We start from the raw sequence: 21,683 nt of genomic DNA on the forward strand, positions 1-21,683 counted from the left end.
GCCTCAGAAGGAAATGGGAAAGGGATCTAGGCTGTGCCATCGGGGATGGTCTCTGGGGTAAATTTTGTACTAGGGCATTCAAGACGTCGATCTGACAAATTATTATTATAATACAAGACCCACGCCATTAAGCTCCTTCACAGGTGGCAGTGCGACCCGATCACTCTCTCTAGGATGTTCCCCGACGTTGCCCCAGTGTGTTGGCATGGATGCGGGAGAAAAGCCGACTATTGGCATATGTGGTGGGCATGTCTCAAAGTCCAGACCTACTGGTCAGAGGTGCTCAGTTGGATTAAAGAGGCGGGGGAGGGGGACTACGTGTTAGACCCCATCCTGGTGATTTTTGGCCTACAACAAAGGGATGAGCACTGGGAGAAGTTACCGGATTTGACACATTCACTATTGCTGGCAGCTAGAGCGGCACGAGCCAGGACCTGGAAAAGAACAGCCCACCCAACAAAGAAATAATGGGTGGTAGTGGCCAAGGACATCTACTTTATGGACAGACTGACGGCCGCGATACAGGGCTCCAGCGTGCAGATAGAAACCGAATGGCTACAATTCATGAAGGCGTTTGTCAATTCAGAGGACGGAGGGTAACCAAAATTCTCCACCTGGCCCGAAACTACTCTCGTGCATGGAGTCCATTGCACAGGACGTATGAGAGTCGTTTACACATCGACGACTATGGGCCCTGCTGGTGCTGCCTAAAGAGAAGAAGCTTGAAATGTGGTCACTAAGTCCCGAGAACAGAGGGGTGGGGGGAGGAGATGAAAGCACCAGAGACTTATGACTCTGTTATGTTCTGAAGTTGCTATGGGCATGTGCCCAGTGTAATCTATATGCATAAGCTTGTTTGTTGCCTTTGAAAACCAATAAAAATTGAATTAAAAAAAAAAGAAATTACCAGGATAGATTATCTTCATCCTGTGACTAACGATTAACACATATATGCTAAGAACATGTTAATCTCATTATGTACTACGTCATCTGATGGATGACCATTTTGTGAAGCAGCAGCAATGGTCATGTCCCAGGCATCAACTATTCCAACATTGAGGCCCTTGAAGATACGGTGCATGGCAAGGTAATGCACGTAGCCATGGAAGTCACTGACATGCCCCTCAGGGTGTAGCTCTCTGGTGTTTCCCATCTTTATCACAACCTTGGACTCAGGACTCCGCCGCAGTAAGCGTTCCACTGCTTTGCGGATATTTATGGCTCGTCTGAGGAAGAACTCAAGGGGGAGGGACCTAAAGTGATGGTCGAGTGTTATGACAATTGCTGTGTAAGAATTGCCCACAAGCTCATTGATCTGATTAGTTATGCACGCATCATTGGGAATGGGGAAGAAAGTCATAGTAATAAAGGGATGTCCATGCTTTTTCCACTGAATTCTTAGGTTCCTGTCCATATCAAGAGCCAGGTAGTTTCTGTGCCAGTCACTTCCGTCATGCAGGTCAACAAACTTCAGACCTAAAAAATGGATCAAAAATATATTAAAAGAAATCATATGATTATACTGCTGATGTAAGTAATATATGTATATATTAAAAGAAATCATATGATTATACTGCTGATGTAAGTAATATATGTATGTCATCTGATTTAAAGTGAAATTACACTAAAAGAGAACGTCAAGTCTTTGTGGTCACCTTCCTTCCATACAGTATACATCTACATTGAAGAAGACTTAAGTGATAGCTTTATAACCACCTATTCATCTATAAATGATTTGAATCACTATAGATCAATTGTATTTTAGAATAGTAATACATAGCAGTATAACAGAAGTTTTCATTAGCAGTCATGTATCAAGTCAATTGAGATTGAAGCAGAATATCAGAAGGATACTATATGAAACAAAGCATGTGTGTACAAAATAATAGGAATATCAAATTTTAGACGAAAAACAAGAGATGAACAAAACAGGCACAAACAAAAAAGAGGAAGCGAAGATACAGGATAATATAATAAGAAGAAGTTAGTATTATAAAGTTGGGACAACAGTGGATAGGTAACCAAGAAACATGTTCCACTTCAATTCATGTATGCGAACTAGACATGGGGAGGATTTCCACCAAATTTTGTAATTAATTCGAGCAAGATTTTTCCAACTGGCAGTAATAGTTTGGATAGCAACTAAAATAAAAAAAAAAATCACACAAATGACAAGCATTAATCTTGAATGTATCTTGAAGAAGTGTATTCCCTAATAAAAGAAATTTGCAATTAAAATCATATTGTACCTTACAAATACACTTCAGAGTATCCCAAACATGTTCCCAATATTTCAAACAACTCCAACATCTGTCATTGTGTCCAATCTTACATTTAAAGAGGTTGGTGGGAGTAATAAAGACTCTATGTTACAAAAGCAGACAGTTTGAGTCAAACTGGCTGATATGGTAACCCAAGAAATGTTCTACCAAACAAGAGGCAAATATTTCTCTTCATTACTTAAATCACAGGCTTGTTGCCACGCTGTCTGTGACACCTACTGTGGATCAATGGCTTGTTCAGCAGAAAGGTTTTTTATAAAACATTGAGGCAGTAAAATCAAGATAATGCATATGTTGTAGTCTGTCTTCCCGAGAAGATATACTAGACATTAAGGATTCAATATCATACATAAAAACATTTATAATAATAGCATATTAATGCCATTATGATAAGGGCATAGAACATTTCTCTCTAGATTCATTAAAGGTAAGTGGAATTCCCTAGGTTAGTAATTGGTAAACATATTTAATACCTTTGTAAAGCCATGTTCTCCAGAAGACAGACGTGTCAAGTCATTAAACCAAAGATAGTCCGAGACAAATTGAGATGGATTTACAATAAATGGATATGAATACATTTTAATATGATGGGCCAAGATTATAACATTTGTAACATTTAATTTATCTGTTTTTCCCTTTGAGCGCATAGCAGGCCATAAGTTAAACCTAACCATGCAGGTGCATTATTATAATCTACAGTTGCAAACCACATCTAAGCCTATCTCAACACAAATTATATGATATGATACGATAGGGCATTTATAACGTGCCTGTACACAAATGTTTCAAGGCGCGACAAGGCAATAGAGGGGAGTGGAAACAGAGGGAGGACAAAAAACAATGATCTTACTAGACCTAGTGACATTCAGATTGCGCAAGTGCAAGGGAACAGGGAGGGGAGAAGTTCCGGGCTGGGGAAGGGTTGGGAGGATGGAAAAGTGCAGGACAAGGAAAATGGAAACAAGTATTTCAGCCAACGGGTGGCATTGCAGGTGCTCCGATGTGAAGACAGCGTAGGGTTGCAGATGCAGACCACAAGTGCAGGGTGTGCCAAGAAGCAGTGCAGATTTGCAGCAGGACAGGCAGGGACCTGGGCCCAAAGTCAGAGGGTAGCCAGGTGCCCAGCCGGTGGATCAGACAGGAGACCAGCAGGGGAGAAAAAGAGAGAAGGCAGAAGCAAAGAAGAAGGTCTTGAGGTGCTTCCAGAACCGGAGATGGTTCTGCTCAAGTTTCAGAAAGGCAGGGAGGCTGTTGCAGAGGGAGGTGACAGTCGAAGAAAGAGGTCTGCCCCCAACTCGTTGCTTGGAAAAGCAACTGACTCTAAGGGAGTAAGAGGTGGAGGAGCTGAGGGCCCGAGTAGGAAGATATCTCGGTAGAGTGAGTTGGAGGTATTGCAGTCCCTGCCCCCAGAAAGCCTCGTTTACAATGCAGGGGGTCTTGAACTTGATCCTTGCCACCACTGGGAGCCAATTAAGAGATTTCAGTGCTGGGGAGATACGATCCCTGGGCTTGAGGCCAAGGACAAGTCTCATAGTCCTTTTCTAGATGAGTTGTAGAGGACGTAGAGTAGAAGCAGGCAGATTTAGAAAGAGGCTGTTTCATCTGTCCAGCCTAGAGAGGACCAGAGCTCTTCAGACAGTGAGCTTCTGGGGGAAGTGAGCAAAGGAAGAATACCTCTGAGGAGGTGCACCTGGTAGTTTGACTTCTTATAGACGTCAGAGATGTGAGAAGAGAAGGAGAGTGTGGAGTTGAAGATGATCCTGAGGTTCTGAGCAGGAAGAGGGCCCAGGGTGGGCAGACAGAGAGTGAGAGGAAAGGAGGGAACTGGTGATCCGATGAGAAGGATCTCCGTCTTACTGGCATTAAGGCAGAGATCATTGGTGGCATATCACTCCTGGACTGCGGCCAGAATGTCCGGGATGAGAGAGGGAGAAGAGACGGCTGAGGGGAGCCTGAAACCGAGCTGAGTATAATCCGCATAGCACTAGAAGTTGGAGAAGAGAGCAGCTATGCAGTGGGCGAGAGGTGCCAGCTGTTAAACAGACAAGGAGAAAGATTAGACCCCTGGAGACCACCAACGGTAGAGAGAGAGAGATAGAAGGGAAGAATGACCCAAGTTGGACCTGGGAGGGTCAGTCAGAGAGAAAGGAAGTCAGCCAGGCTGGTTGAGCAGGATGGCATGGTTGACAGTAGCATAAGCAGAAGAGAGATCGAGGAGGATAAGGGAAGAGAGATGGTTATTGTCAAGGTTTCGGGGAGTGATATTTCTAAAATCCAGAATCCCTGCTCCCCCCCATTCTGAGTGGATCTTTAAGTTTACCAGCCTATTCCACATTCGTCATCTACATCACATTACATCTGAATGTGCCAAGAATATATATACTGCTAATCCGTCAATTATGACGCAGCATTTATTATCCTTTGGGTGTCATTGTGTGCTGAGGCCATAAATTCCTGCAACATATGCCTCCATGAGTCCAGGTCTATATTTTGTTCTCCTTGGCCTCAACGGGCTGCCTCTTGCCACACTGAGGTTTCTGTCCACATTCATTTTTGAAGATCACTACATCACAATTTTACTTCTGGACCCATGTGCGTTTTCCAACCCATCGCTATCCTACGTTTCACCAAGATGTATTCTAAGTCTTTCAGCTTATTGACATGTCTTGCCTTCTTTGGCCTTGCACAAATGTCTAGCAAACAGGCTTTGGGAGATTTGGTGTCCAACATTATGCCTGCCTTGGCTAAAACCTGAGCTACATCTTTCCAGTACGGTCAGATCTTTGTGGAAGCCCAGAACATGTGTACAAGGTCTGCATTAACCAGTCCCCATTTTGGGCAGGTTTGCTCAGTCGCCTTACTAAATTTGTCAATTTTCTTGAGGGTTATATGTGCTCTATGAGTTACGTACAACTAGATCAGCTTAAGCCTTGCTTTTCTGGACACTTTATGGTACGCTATCGCTCTACCCAAGCCTTTGTCTGTCAGCTGTTCCTGCAGATCTTCTTCCAAGCTACACCTGGTCTGCGAAAGCATGTCCCCCGCCCTTCACATTAATAACTTATATATTCTCGATTTTGCGTGCCCTCCTTCTGAGATATCATAGATTGTTTCTCTCCTTCCATACTCCTGCTGTTCCCCATTTCTTTACAGACATGTGTGATTTAGCTTACAGAAGAGTGCAGCATGCATTATGTGTTGACCTTCATGTAAGCCTGTTTCTGAGTTGGGTGTACTGAAGTCTATTGGCTTCCCCTCTCGTAATAAGTCTCCCACCGTCACCACCCCCATGGGTTCCCAATACTTCCTCACATTTAGTCTGAGCTGTGGGTCCTCCACCAAGGGGATCGGAGGGGAGTAGGGTGATTCCGTCTCTAGAAAATGACAAGCCCTGTGCCATGTCATTCTGCCCAGCGTAAGCAACAGCAGAGGTTTCAGGTCGCGTAGTGCTTCCAACCATATCACCTCTTCAAATAGAATGGGGCGCATGCTGGCTGTAGCAACAAGGTGTCCTGGGATTGTTCATCTGACAGCCAGTTTGTGATGAATTGAAGTTGGCTTGCTACGAAATCTGCTTCAAAAGTGGGTACCTTTATACCCACTTGGTCTTATGGGCTCTGCAATTTCATCAGTGCCATTCTGCATCTGGAATTGTGCCAGCATCTCGATTTGTGCCAAAAAAAGCTTTCTTAAAAAAGCCTTTAGGTATGTTGTACGGGAGGTAAGTGAACAAGTGAAGGAGCCTAAGGAGCACCACCATCTTTAACAAAACGGCCCTACCCATCAGTGAGAGCAGTAGTCTGGCCCAGAAAGTCATGGATTTCTCCATTTTATCCACCACTTTTTGCGTATTCTGTATGTGTTCTGTCTAGGGGTTGTGGAAAATATCTACTCCCATGTATCTAAATGTGTTGACTTCTCACTTAATCGGTAGCACTAGCAATGCGTTCAGGGGTTTCCCTCTATACCCTGCTAAGGGGAACATGCACAATTTCTGTGCACTAATCATGATACCAGATAGGTCTGCGTAGCGGTCAAACACATCTAGGACGTATTGTAAGTTGGTCTCGGGATGTTACAGGTAAAAAAGCATGTCATCCGCGAATAGGGAGATAAAGTTCCTATTACCTCATGTAACTATGCCTGAATCTTGATATTCCTTCCGGAGATACACCGCCATTGTGTTCTAAGGCCAGTATAGGGGACCAAGGACAACCCTTTACCTAGCAGCCATTGATCCAAGATATAACTGCCCGTATTGACTCACACTACTGGACTGCTATATAGCAGCCGTGCCCATTTAATGTACGTGGGCCCAATGCCGAAACGCTGCAGCACCGTGAGCAACCAAGGCCATCTAACTGAATCAAATGCCTTTATTTATTGATTGATGTATAAAGCGTTCAAAGCACAAAGGCAACTAGGTGCTGATACTTAAGAAGATTGTTAAAGGCTTACAATAATTCAAGGAGATGTTTTTCCACAGTAGATTACATATTTGGTACGCATTTACACATTTACAGGGTGACTTGGTAGCAGATAGTAGCAGCAGTTACAGTGGCTATATCTACCAGGTATTTGTCCTAGTGGCAGAAGAAGAGTCAACCTGGATAATGACCACTGACGCTCTTGACCGCGTCAAGCGAGGCCACAGGGTAATCATGTGTGCTGCCATGTGTGTAATCAATGATATGTTATAACCTCCTCAGGTTGCATGTAACATTACTATCCGGAAAGTATCCCGACTGGTCCGGGTGTATAACCTTGCATATTACCGGCTTGAGCCTGTTGGCTAATAGTGCTGTGAGTATTTACCCATCCTGGTTAAACAACGAGAGAGGCCTGTAAGATCAACAATCAGTATCAGGCTTACTGGACTTCAGTAGCGGGATGAGGATTGACTCTCTCAGAGACATTAGTAAATTGCCTGTATCTAGCGCTTAATTTAGCATTGCCAACAGCGGAGGCACAACATCCGCCATGAATTCCTTGTAAAATTTGGTTGGCAATCCATCTGCACCTTGGGCTTTCCCAGTAGGTAACCCTCTTATTGTGGTTTCTAGTTCTTCTATGGTTATGGGAGCCTCTAATCTGTCAGCTTCCTCTGTACCAAGTTTCGGGAGATCTGTATGTGCTAAGGCCTCATCTATCTCAGACAACTGCGTTACCGATGTCTCTGCATATAACTCCTTATAATAATTGTGAAAACTTTTATATATGCCTTCTTGCGTCCTACAAACTTCCCCATTTTCCTTTACAATCTCCTGTATCATATCCGTTTGGATTCACTTCTGTATAGCCAGGTCAGCAAGCGTCCTGGCTTATCCCCTTCAGCGCGTTGCCGTTCCACGTATTTCCTATAGCTCAGCATGTCCAATCTATCTCAGTGTTTCATGCATTCCTGCTTCGGACGGATAACTTCTTGGGCCTGTTGCCTGGACGTGACTCCCAAGTAGTCTGTGGCTTCTAGTTTGGTTTCTGCCTTGCGTAAATCTCTTTCTATTGTGGCTTGCATCTCCTTTGTTTTGGCTATTGCTTCCCATAAGCCCCGGCTGATTGTACACTCCTTGTGTTGTTTTTGAAGTAGTCCTAAACAACCTCTTGCTGATGTTCGCGAAACACTGCATCGCTCAGGGATTCGCCTCTAAGCTTCCAGGTCGGGATGCATGCCCTAGAAGGGACGATCTGCCATATGACCACCAAAGGTGCATGGTCTGAAAGTAGTTGTGCTTTGTATTCACCAAGGGTTTCTTCACCTGTGAAGATATAGTCTAGTCTGGTGTATAAATCTTTGGGGGCTGTATAATGTGAATACCCCTTGACTTGCGGGTGTAGGTCCCTCCATATGTCGGACAATGTGAATGTTCGCAACAGTGTGTGCAAAGCATTGGCTGAAGTTGCTGGTTGCATTAATTTATCATCTGATCCGTCAAGTTCCGGGTTTAATGCGAAATAAAATTCACCACCCCATACTAATGAACCATCTCTATATGGGCTAATTCCGGGGTATAGCAAGCGAAAGTAGGTCGCTGTGTCATGGTTTGGTGCATAAGTGTTGATGATGCATAGCTCCAAAAATCCCTGTGCTGTAACCATCCTGCCATCTTTATCCTTAAAAGTCTTGAGGGCCCTAAATGGCACTGACGGCACAACCCATATCAAGACCCCTCGAGTATATGCTGAATATGGTGAGCCTAGACTTGTGCCACTCCATTTTCTGGGGAGAATGGCTAATTTCTCCCCTGTGAGGTGGGTTTCTTGGAGGAGTGCTATGTCAATTTTCTGGCGTCGCAGATATGTAATTATTCTATTCGGTTCGATATAACTATTGAGCCCCCTAACATTCCAGGAAGCTATTCGGAGTTCACCCATCCCAAATGAGAACTGCTACAAACTGCTACAAAACTCGTCAGTCCAATGTACATCTTGTATAGAACTTGTGTGGATCTATAGGCTAAGTCCCAAGTAACTACCCCAACTTCCCTACCCACCCCCCAACAATTGCCCAGCTCAATAAATTGTCCTCAGGCAGTTGTTTGACCTGGTGTCTGGGGTGCAGCAGACGGATAGGTAACAGCTAGTATCTAAAAACAAGTCAAATCTAAGATGGACACTTGCAAAGAGTTTGCGTACCGTTGCAGTCGGTCGATAGTGTCGGCAACATCCTTGCAGATCCCCCTAATGGTCGTTCATCACGTATCCATCTTGCATGTCATCTGATTATATGCGCTTGTTGGCAAGTTTTCCGTGTCCATCCATTTAAGTGCGTCATCAGGGGTGTCGAAAAAGATGGCTCAGCCCTTGCTTATGACTTTCAGCCTTGCTGGGTATAGCAGGATGTAATTGAGGCTTGCCAACTGCAGCCTCCTCTTGAACCGATGTGAAGTTCAGTCTTTGTTTTTGCACCTGCATTGTGTAGTCTGGGTATGCACTGATGTTGGCTGATGCTTGCTGTATCGTGCGACCTCTCTGGAAGTGTTCACAGATCTTTTCTCAATATCCAGGCAATTATGTGCTGTAGCAGGGCTCCTGGCGGTGGTTCCCTCATCAGGGACCTGTGCACCCTTTCTACTGTAAAGCCCTGCGTAACAATTCCTTGCAGCAGCATGTTCTCTATGTAGTTGGTAGGGTTTGCACCTTCTTTTCCCTCTGGGAGACTGATTATTCTCGCGTTATGGCATCTGGCCCACCCTTCTGTGTCTTCAACTCTTCCCTCCAGGTTTCGCAATTGTTGCTGAAGTATCGCTCATCTCTTGAAGTGTCTTTCAGGCTGACTGTGTTTACTGCAGCTACCTTTTCAAGGGCTCCGGTATGTTCTGCAAGTGAACAAACGTCCTGCCTCAGGAGATTCACATCAAGACTGATGCCATTCATTTTGGATTCTAATGCAATCTTCAGAGCTACTAGCAGCTAGGACCTGTTGGTCTCCCTTTGTGTGGTCCTGCTCACCTTGTGGCGATGAGGTCCATGGCGTAGTGCTCTCTGTTAGATTTGTGGGTTTAGCGAACGTGTCCAACGTGGGCTGTTTTAACTTGTTTTTATGTTATAACCCAAATTGACTTTTTACAATTGACCTTTTGTCCCAATTGACCTTATTATAGTGGTCCTAATTGACCTTCTGCACAATTGACCTTTATATTACTTTAGTTATTTTATATATGTATTGGGTTGGTTTTGGATTATAAATAATATAAGGGGATTGGGCGGGGGGTTACTCCCCACATATATGTCCTAATTGACCTTTTAAATTAGGTCAATTCTCCTGAGGTCGATTCTGAGGTCAATTGTGAAAAGGTCAATTAGTATACATCAGTTTTTATTTGACTTAGACGCCATGTCTGGGTCCCTCGGTGCTGGGTTGTTCTCCCCCACAGTGGTTCCACCCTTGCCTCTTATGTGTGCTGCTGATCGCTAGCCCATTTCTGATGGAATACAGGAAGTAGCTCCAAGTCTTTCAAAATTGGAGCCTTAGTGCCCCCAATGTGCACAGCAAAGAGCGATGTCTTCAATCCAAGCCTCAACAGCTAGTACCAGTGTGTCATTTTGGGAGGTAGCCACCTGCATGTACGTGTGTTGTTCCCGTTTTAATGTCTGGTATCTTCCGATCTGGGTGAATTGTAGATTTCTGGTGTACACTCACGTGACTGTGTGGTCTACTGAGCACACCTCAGCTCCGATCACCACACTCATATGTTTACTGGTGGCTCTCAAACCACATACAGTGCTGCAGCTTTGGTCATCTCCTAAAGATGTTTTCCCCCTTGCATTGTGCCACAGTCCTACATGCCTGTGACTTCGCACCGTGATCTGCGACCTTGTGCGCACAATACGGGCACCTGCTGGCTGCATGCGCTTACGCCCAGGCGCACATTCTGTATTACTCACCCATCATGGAAGCCTCAACCATCTGTTGAAGGTCTGGCAGTGTCAGGTAGGCCCCCTTTGGTGCCATGAACTTGGGCTTAATGTGAAAAGATTCTCCCCTTTTATTTTTTCCATTGGAGCCTGCTTTCGTGTGACCCCTCAGATTGTCTGGCAGTTCACTTTCTGTGGCCAGGCAGCCTCCACTCCCTGGAATCCCATGACTGTTTGGGAGCATATCTTTACCTATCAGAGCTCCTTGTTATAGTCCGGAATTTGGTGTGTGATCAGGACCTGAATGTAGCTGGGCAGCACTCCAATAGGAGTTGCTTGTTTATACTGGCATCAGCGTCTCTTGCATGCAGCCGGACGTCCAGGCCGTATCTGTAGGGATGTAGGATTGCACTATGAGTGCCCTGCCAGCTCCAGCAACTCAATGACTTGCCACACTCCGGACTGCTGGTGTGCTCAAGCACAAGGGTCCCGGAGGAGGGGTGGAGGTGGGATTCAAATACTGCAGCCCAGTGTCTTTGCAAGTGTAGCTAGGACCTCCTTAATTAACCAGGGCATAACCTGCACCCAGCACTACCTGGCGCCCACTGTTAAACCACCAGTGGGTGACTTCGGAGCTACAGCCACCCCCCCGACTCACCGCCATGCACCGCGGTTTCTTCAGCGGTCTGCACTGTTGCTGGAGAGGTGTCTGCTGTACTGAACACCTCTTGATTGGCTCTTCTGCCCAGTCCCACGCTGTGCAGCCTCTTTCTGTCTGGCATCCGGCACACCCAATTTAGCACAGCCCTTCAAATCTCCATACTCAAACAGTCTTTGCGCAGGAGCAGGACGAGTCGTTATGATCCTCCGGTCACCTTGTTGCTATTTCGCAGCACCATGCTGCCTCAGTGTTGAAGCGGATTACAGCGACTCATCCCCCACCATCTTGGATTCAATGCCGCTTCAGTGCTGCATTGTTCCACACGCTTGTTTGCCTCAATTCCTGCACCTTACTGTTCCTGCCAGCTACATGTGTGCCAGCAGACTTCACACATCTAAAGGTGTGTTGACAAGATCCTACACGTGGTAGGGCCAGTGTTTTAGGCAAGGATCATTCTGGATTGGCAGGAGCAGCTGGGAACACATCCTAACTCCATGGCTGCTTAGCCACGCCCCCAGCATGAATGACTTAGTTCTCTAATTCTAGACAATATAATTTTGTTTTCCTAAATGCCTTTAGTAGAAGAGGAAATATGCATGCCTAAATATTTAATCCCTTTTGTACACCAATGCATACCATAAGCTTGAATGTGATGTTTAGAGCAGTAGACATTGATTTGTAATATTTCGGATTTATACGTGTTTAATTTATAACCAGAAGCTAACAGGAAATGTGTGTTGATAGCCAGAAGGCTTTGAAAACTAGTATAGGGATTTTTGAAGAGCAGAAGAACATCATCTGTATAGGCGGCTAATTTTATTTGTTCATCCTCGAAGTTAATGCCTTGAATTGTCATGTCAACTGTAACAGTTTCCAAAAAAAGGTTCTATGGCTAATTTAAATGATAAGGGACAGTTTTGTCTGGTAACTCTAAACAGGGGGAAATATGATGAAATACATTCGTTAATGAAAATAGCAGTTTTTTGGTTTGAGTATAAGAACTTAATCATGCATAAGAATGAGTTACCCTGGCCAGGCCCCTTTAAGTGCATCAAAAATAAAATCCCACTTCACCCTATCAAATGCATTTCCACATGAAGAGCTACTGCTGCATAGCTAATTTTTGATTTATCAACAATATGTAAACATATGCTTATGTTACCAGAAAACAGACAATCTTTCAAATGGACCACCTGATCATTTTTTATTAAATTGGGTAAAAATGGAAGAAGCTGATTGGCCAAACCATAGCAAAAATGTCCAGTCAGCATTTATTAGGGGGGATTGGTCTGTAGCTGTAAGGGAGCTCAGGGTCTTATTAGGCATTGGAAATACAATTAGCATGGCTTCTGAGAAGGTTCCTTCAGATTTACTCTGTACAAGAAAATGAGTAAAGAGGTCATCCAGTTTGGGTAGTAATAAATCATTAAAATGTGCATAGAAATCCAACGAGAAGTCGTCCAGACTTTAAGGTCATGAATTGCTTTATGGATTTCACTTTGAGTGTTAAGACTATCTAACAAACTAAGATCGTGCCTGGGGTAAGTGGAGTGAGATAAGTGCTTAATGAAATCTTATTTTGCTGACAGATATCATTTTTGATAAAATGTAGAGAAAATGTCAATAATATAATTGTCCAGAAATGTTCGACTGCCTACTGCATCCTTAACATCTACAACTCTTGTTCTTTCTTTTTTAATCTTAAGATATGAAGCGACTGATTTGGTTTTTTTGTTGGAAAATTGATATCATTTTGCTTTGTATTTTAATAACATACCACATGAGTTATTTTATTATATTTAATTGTAAGTTGTATAATATTATTGAGGATATTCGGAATTGCATTCTGGGTATATAGCTTTTCAAGAATGTTTAGTTTGTTCAGAATAGTTTCTGACTCTTGTCTTTATTTCTTTTTTTCCTAGCAATATATGAGATGATTTGCACTCTAAGTACAGCTTTATAACAATCCCAATTATTTACAATAGAAGGATCTTCACTCTTAATAAACTATAATGTGCTTCAATCGGAAAGGTGTGAACAATTCATCCTTCAACAAGGCAGTATTAAATCTCCAGCTATTTCATTTGTGATCATTGTGTGCAATTTCAAGTTTAATATGAACTGATACAATCTATGTTAGTATCTAATAGGAGGCTGGACATGGATTTGGAAAATGAATTATGAGGTCTAGAATAAAAGGTAAACTCTAAATCTGAAAGATGAGTTGTGTGCTAATTCAGATATAAAGTTTACAAATTGTGTATGAATCGAATGAATTATAACAATACATGCTCTAACCATCATTATTTGAGCCACAGACTTCATAACCATTCCTGGCCATCTAATAAATTGTAATAGCTTAGAAAGCCCTTACCATTTGCAAATTTGGGGAAGTGCAGGATCCACTGACGCAGAGTGGAGTCTCCCATGAGGTAGATGAGCTTCCCCTGGATGCACGGGTTCAGAAGCTCCTCTGTGTCATAACAAGGCACATTGCAGAAAATTGGCCTCCATGTATTCTTAAAGTAGTAGCCACTGGGGAAAGTGGAGCTCATCCCAGTCTTACACTTTTCTTTCCCAAATATCAAAGTTCCTGTTAGAAAATTACAAACAAAATTAATAGAAAATGAATTAAGGATAAAAAGTATTTGTTTGTGAACTGTATGTGATATATATTTAAGCAAAATTAATTAGCCCCAAGGGATGAAAGTACTCATAAGTTGGATTGCATTGTATTCTGAAGCACCTCCCATTTATCGAGAATAATTTCCAAACATCTACTGTTCCAGCTGACCGGCCCTATCCCATTCCACATGGAATCATTATAGGAAGGCTTTAGGAATTCTTAGGGACAAATCAACTGGCTTCAATATCCTTAGTTTAAGAGGATAAACAGACAAGACACTAACATTATTTTGTTTTGTACAATACCTTATGATGAGCTGTCGAGCCATGTTTTCACTTGAGTTTGATCATTGTAATGTTATACGATTATGGTAGTTGCACCTTTCTCAAGACAATGTGGTTTTAAATAACTAATGTGAGAAAATTACAGTTTGTGGCCATATGTTCCCAAAAATGCAGTTAATTAATGTTATTGTTTTGGGGGTAGGTGAGTGGAAGAGTGGGGGAAAGAAATTTGGCTGGGGTAAGAACATTGCTATGAAGGACCCACCAATAAAGGGGAGATGGGGAAAAAAAGGGAGGGGAAATTGGTAGAATATACACACTAAACTTCAAGTCAGAATCATGCATACTGGGCAAGTGACATAGACCCTTCTATTCTAACCCCACCTCCACAGAAACTGTTCTTCACAATAAGCAATTTTAAGATGATGCCTCTAAAATTGTATGGTATGTTAATTCCACCGACTTTCTGCCTTAATATTGTGTGTGCATTATGGTAAAAAACAGAAGCAAGGCCTAACCATGTGTATATGTTCAGAAGAACGTACCATATATATAATTAGGGTTTCAGATGATGATTTGATTAAAAGGAGTGTTTCACATCACTCTTGGTGAACAAATAATTCTGAAAAGACATCTGTGATTCACAAAGTGACTGTAATTAGTGTGTGTTAATCTGAATAAAACTTCCTTTTTTGATATTCTTTTATCTCACGGTGATCTCTTTTGAGCTAGCAGCCATCTAGCTCCGCTGCTACCATTCGGTGACCTCCAGTCACGTCCATGAGTAGGGTAGCCTTTGACTCTACCCCCTTTGTTTGATTATACTTTCTAACCCTCTAGAGTCAGGCCCCCTCACAAAAAAGAGGGTTCCACCTTTATTTCTCACAACAACCATGGGAACAAATGTTACAGAGCAAATCACGTTTTAATATTCCTGTGTGAGGATCGGGTCATCCTGTATTTTACAGGAAACCTTGGTTTGTTGACTTTTGTAGGGGAGGAGTGGTCCAAAAGACCCCCCTTGCCTACATCCCCACCCCAGGTGAGGGCCATGGCTCATCGGGCGTCCCCTCCTTACCACCAGGGCCCAGGTGGTAGATGGCTCACCTGCTGAAGACATTGCCCACACGTATTGAATTTAGCTAGGCCTTAGAAACCATTTTGTCTAATAAAGATGGTGTGAGCTTGGCGCACTGTAGCGCGGCCCCCACCTTCGGAGAGTTTCAGTTATCCCTGTTGCCGCAGCGCCCTGGCAGATCCGCTGCGAGCCCGTACCCACGAACAAGACGGACATGAGCTAGCGTAATATATTAACATTGTAACATTTCACCTTCCGCAGTGTATCATCGCTCCCAGCATGACCCGGCCAGCGGACCTGGGCGATGAAAAGAACGGTAAAATGGTCATCAGATGGCAGAAAGTCCCCACATATTAATGCAAAGATCACTTGCAAAGTGTGCATTTCTCCACAAAATCTCTTCTATTACAAAAACCTGTAAAATGTATAACCTTGATAGAAAGCATGCTTCCATGATATTAGCAATGACGAGCCCACACCACTGCAGTTGGGTACTAACAATGAAAGAGCGTTCCAGGGGTCTATTTGTTATATGTATCACTGGAAAACTTACACTCCATGGTTCTGCGCCATAACCAAACTAATGCTGCTAGAGTACACGAGAAAACGAATGTAACCATACAGAGGGCTCATGTGAAGGATGCGCGAGAATGCACTTGTCATGCGTGTATGTCTAAGCCCCTTATGTGCCACCACCGTCACGTACGGTGGCGGGTCATTTTCTATGTACTCCACAAACCTCATTACTACCTCACTTAATGCAAATGTATATGCATATAACTAAATACTGTAGTTGTTAAAACATAGTGTACGAATAAGGTGCTCAGACTGGATATAATCGAGACACATCCAGCAAAGTTGAAATGTATGTTTTCAAGTGATTCAAACAAATATTATAAAGTGTTCAAATGATTGTGATGTTTTCACCTCTAAAAGCCGGCAACACACGAGGAAGATACCTTTGTGAATATGTGCAAGGCCATTTCCCCTCCCACCCTGCGAAGACTGCCAAACATGAGAGCAGAGGCCCGCGCCGCGCTGCTCCACCTCCCCCAACCAGACTGGAGCCGCTTCAAAGATTTGTAGCCCCCTCTGCAGCACCCAAGGCCACGGCCCGCCACCTGCATTATTTACAGCACAGCAGTAAACCTCTGCCTGAATACACACTTCCAAAGGCGCCCCCTCGTAAAGCCCACAACCCACCGGATCATCTTAGACTTATGGCCCTGTGCAATCAGGACACCCAATACTGTGGCAACACACAGCGGCACATTCATAACAACATCTAACAAGACAGGAAGGCATGTACCGCCCGTCCCATGCCCTGAAGCTTAGCCCCTCAACCTATGGATCCGGTCAACAGGACACTGGTAACCATGCCCTGACGAATGACCATCAGACCCCTCACAAGGTGCATTCCTCCTGTGTTGCATTAACCTGTAGAATAACCTATTGAAAGATTTACTAAAGAAGATAATATTGCAATGACTGAATGACTGCGGTGTGCATGGCATAGGGCAAACAAGTCAGGAAAAGACATTCATCTCTGACACTGGCCACAATGGCACAACAACACCGCCCAGATGAACTCAGCTGACCTGCCAGGCCCAGCCCAACCCACGAGGCTGACCAGTGACGTCCTCCAGCCAAGGCCAACCACATCGCAGCAGCACCTATAGCTAGTCATCGCCACCCAATCCCATCGAACTTGTGCCCCCTATAGTATGTAGGTTCTTATGACGTTTTTTGTAAATATATACGCCTGTCTTTGCTATTGTCGGACAGAGCGCTCTCGGAGTTTGCAGAGTTCTTTGCATGCCCTATTCTGATTGATAAACTCCCATTTAAGCTCACCCTCACTCTGTCTTGGCTTTATTCCCGACTTGGGAGAGTCTTTCATTGTCTCTCATTGCGGGGAGGATCGTGCTGGCTGGGGACGCTTGCCTTCAGTGGTGATTATTATTATTTTTTCCCGACCTATTATTATCGTCCCCTTTTGGCACGAGAATCTCCGGTCGAAAAGGGATACGCACGGTGAGCCGGCTCGGGGAGGCTGCCCGCCAACGGCGACCGGTACACTAAAAGTGCCCACTCAAGAGAGAGAGGGTACGGGATCCCGGTTGAAAAATCCCCTTTGAGTACCGCTCGCCGGAGCCGGGGCTGACTGTTGAGCGGACGGCAACACTGCCTGGACGGACCCAGTTTCGGAGACTATTGGTTCAAGACGGGCATGTGAGTATTGAGTGCGAGCGATCGTAAAGGGAATGGAGGAAGAAATCTAGGACAGAGAACGAAGAGGGGTAGAGAAGGGGGTACGCAGATCTACTAAGGATCATCTTAAACATTCTTTGCTTTTTCTTTGCATATGGCCATTAGGATTAAGAGGTGAATAAGAGATAAAAGTGACGGGAACCTAGCTCCGAAAGGGGGTGGAAGGCGGCGCCGCATAGTGCTATCTTGACTAGTACTGGGAATATATGAAGAAGTGGATAATAAGATAAAAGTGTCTGGCAAAGGGGGACATAGAGAATATATTAGTGACTGCTATTTCTTTTTTCTATTCTTTTCTTTAGGGTTGGGGGGACAATAAAAGTCAGATCAGTACAAAACGTTAGGGAGAAAGTGAGAGAGAGAGAGTTCTATTAGAAGAGGGAAGAGCAGACCAATATATATATATATATGCGCATCCATATATCTGAATAAGATGGACAGGGACAGCCGGCTAGGGAGGAAAGGGAGGGCAGCTTCAATTGTGAATAGAGTGTTACAGAGAGGTGTGTGCACCTCGTATGCGTCAGAAGACAATTTGGTGCTGTGAGTGTGTAAAGTGGCTATAAATGTATAGTAATTGAATGGTCATGGTAAGTGTGGCCGGATAGAGCTTCTTGAAGACAAAAATGACAAGGTGAAGTGAGTGTGTACCTTTTTGATTTCCGGGTTAATGTTGTCGAAATCACTGATGGTTTGCTCTTGTATGTACCCCCAAAGAGAATAGAATAGAGACTGTGTACAGCCAGTTTTGTATTGTGCAGGCAAGGAAGAACATAAAGGAGCCCATTATTGAATGTGAAATAGAAGACGAAAAATCATATTGGTAATACGTCTACATTATAATTGCGGACATACAGAGAGACACAAGTACTAGGAGGGCACAAAAATGGGGGCAGAAACACCCTTATCACAAATTTGTAAGAACTTACCAGGGTACGCGGAACGAATTAAGAAATATCATGGCCAATAGATAACAGAGCTGAAGGGAGAGGGGTTACCCCAGATATGGCCCGAGGGGGGATCATTTGACAAAAGTGTTCTGGATATGGTGGCCACATGCATTTGTTTGAAATACAAGGGGAAACAGTTGCACAATAGGAGGGAAATATTAGATCTCTGGAGGTTATTTGAAGAGATACCCCCGCCTAAAGCACCAGCATTAAATGCTGACCTACCATCCACCACTGACAATCCACTGATGATACAGAAAGATGTTAAGGAATCACCAAATGTAGAGCCACCTATAGAGGTAATAAGCTTATACCCGATACTAAACAAGCCTGTGCCCGCAGAAGGGTACAATGACCCCACTTATGTGCCTCCCCTGACAACTACTACACCCCACCGGCCAACGGCACCCGCGCCGTATGAAAGTACGAGGGAGCGAGCCCAGGCAAGTACCCAGAGGGTGGACATAGAAAAACTAACAGATGATTTAGAATCAAGACTGTCAATAGCGAAAGATGAGCTCTCAAGGATAAAAGACATATGTGAACGAACAGCCCGTAATGCAGCAAGATCAGGGCGCACGTCTAGAGCACCAAGTGAGAGTAGAACACTTGAAGATGGGTGGAAAAAAGGTGAAATACTGTTCAGAATTGAGGAAGAACCAACACGAATAATAGAAGTAGGGACACAAGAGGGATGTATTGATAATGAAGAAAGGCCTATAGGGGACAGAGAGGAATTACTATGTGATATGAGGGGCGATCTGGAAGAAAGCGACAGGTTGAATATGGCAATAGGAGGGGAAAGCGAGAGGTTAGATGGTGCATATTCGATGGAAAGACTGGACGATGAGTGGACGGGACGATTGAGAAATAGGGTGGGGAAAATGGCATCACTGGGAACATCAGCAGCCAAAACGGGTGCAGATGCAACGACAAAAGGAAGGCTACAGCTCCCATTGATACATAGGGGAGGAGGGAGACCGAATTATATCCCATGGGCTCAGATGGATAAAGCAAATTTATTAAAGTTATTGCCCCCGTTATCGGGAGGGGCAAGTAAATGGATATACGCCTTTGAGAAACACACCGCTGGGGTACCCCTAGCAATAGGTGATGTGAAAAGTTTGCTTGTATCAGCAGTGGGTGATCAGGCCGACAGGGTATGGGTTAAGGCTGGTTTCCCAGGAGTAACATTAGGCTGCGACCGCCACGATGGGGCTTCCTTCAACACAGTACGCGCAAGGGTGTGGGATGCTTTACAGGAAACGTTTCCAGATACACCAGACTTACAGTCAGTAATGCAGTGTACAATGAATGACGGGGAAGATGCTATGGATTACATTTTCCGAGTCCAAGAGATGTGGAGAGCAGAAACGGGTACGCCCTGGTATCAATCGAAATCTCTATTTTACTTTATTATAAAAAGAGGGCTCCCAAAGGAAGTGCAAAAGGCGCTCGACAAGATAGCAGGTATTGAAGCGAAGGGATGGCCTGAGATTCAGAGCATAATAGTGCACCATTGTAAGCGAATAAAGGAAAGGGAGAAGGAGGTGACCCCTCACAAGGTGCATTCCTCCTGTGTTGCATTAACCTGTAGAATAACCTATTGAAAGATTTACTAAAGAAGATAATATTGCAATGACTGAATGACTGCGGTGTGCATGGCATAGGGCAAACAAGTCAGGAAAAGACATTCATCTCTGACACTGGCCACAATGGCACAACAACACCGCCCAGATGAACTCAGCTGACCTGCCAGGCCCAGCCCAACCCACGAGGATGACCAGTGACGTCCTCCAGCCAAGGCCAACCACATCGCAGCAGCACCTATAGCTAGTCATCGCCACCCAATCCCATCGAACTTGTGCCCCCTATAGTATGTAGGTTCTTATGACTTTTTTGTAAATATATACGCCTGTCTTTGCTATTGTCGGACAGAGCGCTCTCGGAGTTTGCAGGGTTCTTTGCATGCCCTATTCTGATTGATAAACCCCCATTTAAGCTCACCCGCACTCTGTCTTGGCTTTATTCCTGACTTGGGAGAGTCCTTCATTGTCTCTCATTGAGGGGAGGATCGTGCTGGCTGGGGACACTTGCCTTCACTTTCACAAAATTCCATTGCTTATAAACTTTGATCTATTTGATGAATCAACATGCAGACTGTCAAATGTTGCTGTGCTTTGTACTTTTTGCATAGTTTTTTTCATAGGGAAACATGCCCAAATGTCGCTGGCGCGCATAACCCAAACCACTGAACAGATTTTTATAATTTGTCTTGTGCGTGGGGACTGCATGGGAATAAGTGCTTTTTTATTTTGGTAGAAATCTGTCCAATATTTTTTTAAAAATAAATCACAGTGCGTGGCACCCCCTGTCACAGCAATTTTTTTTTATCGCATATAATGCTTTGCAAGAGCTGTGACTTTTCAAAAGTTAAAATACAGCATCTTGGTTTGTAAGGTTTTAACAAAACTTCAAGAGTTAAAAATTAAACAAGACCGGGACAAGGGTATGGGTATGTTTTCAAGGATTTGGTGGGGATATTTATAGGATGTTTGCAGTTTGTAGGTGGCTTGGAAACGTTATTTTTTTGCATCTTGCTTAGTGAGGTTGCCTTCTGAACTTCGTCGATCGCTTTAAGAAATATATTAATTCCAATATCAATAAACAGAGGATTGCCTTCTTAATGAGCATAACCCTAAATATGGGGGGCCACAAATATTTTAAGGGAATTTAGTACACACCCCTTATATAATTTAGCAGATTGTGTTATAAATGTATTTAAAACATTTGCAAGATTTAGAGAGAAATGGAATAATTAAATAAGGTGCAAACATGTAATTGTATGATGTTTGTTTATTCAACTGTACAGTGGAAACGCGGGCACTCCCTGCAAGTATGTTCACTGTGCTTCGATTGGATTGGATTCCAGGAGGTTTTATTGCCAACAGTACGGTGACACTTCATGAGGTCTAACAATGAAACTACAAGGTTCCTCTGAAGCAATGTGATAACTGACTGGTTGAGCAGTTGAATTGTTGGAGAGTTGCTAATCCTGCAAGGTTTTTGACAGCAGTGTGAATTTTCCATGAAAAAATAAAAAGAGATTCAAATCATCAAAAGCGGGGATAAGTATATTTTGGACTCCAGGGAGGATGTGCGGAAAGTGAATG

General features: G+C 43.9%; 1 protein-coding gene across 2 annotated transcripts in view; it reads right to left on the reverse strand.

Moving 5' to 3' along the window:
• Positions 1-512: 512 nt before the first annotated feature.
• The window catches only part of LOC138487889 (NXPE family member 1-like), a 342,495-nt gene continuing 321,324 nt past the window's right edge, over positions 513-21,683 (reverse strand). The window contains exons 5-6 of one of the 2 annotated variants that reach the window (XM_069614508.1): positions 13,676-13,894; positions 513-1,476 (exon numbers count right to left, since the gene is read on the reverse strand). In XM_069614508.1, the coding sequence (XP_069470609.1) occupies positions 941-1,476; positions 13,676-13,894 (755 nt within the window). In that variant the 3' untranslated portion in view covers positions 513-940. The remainder of the gene's footprint in view (positions 1,477-13,675; positions 13,895-21,683) is intronic. The other variant, XM_069614509.1, reaches the window with a different exon arrangement.

Source organism: Ambystoma mexicanum, chromosome 9 (genome assembly GCF_040938575.1).
Source record: "Ambystoma mexicanum isolate Mex_15411 chromosome 9, UKY_AmexF1_1, whole genome shotgun sequence".
Taxonomy (NCBI): Eukaryota; Metazoa; Chordata; class Amphibia; order Caudata; family Ambystomatidae; genus Ambystoma; species Ambystoma mexicanum.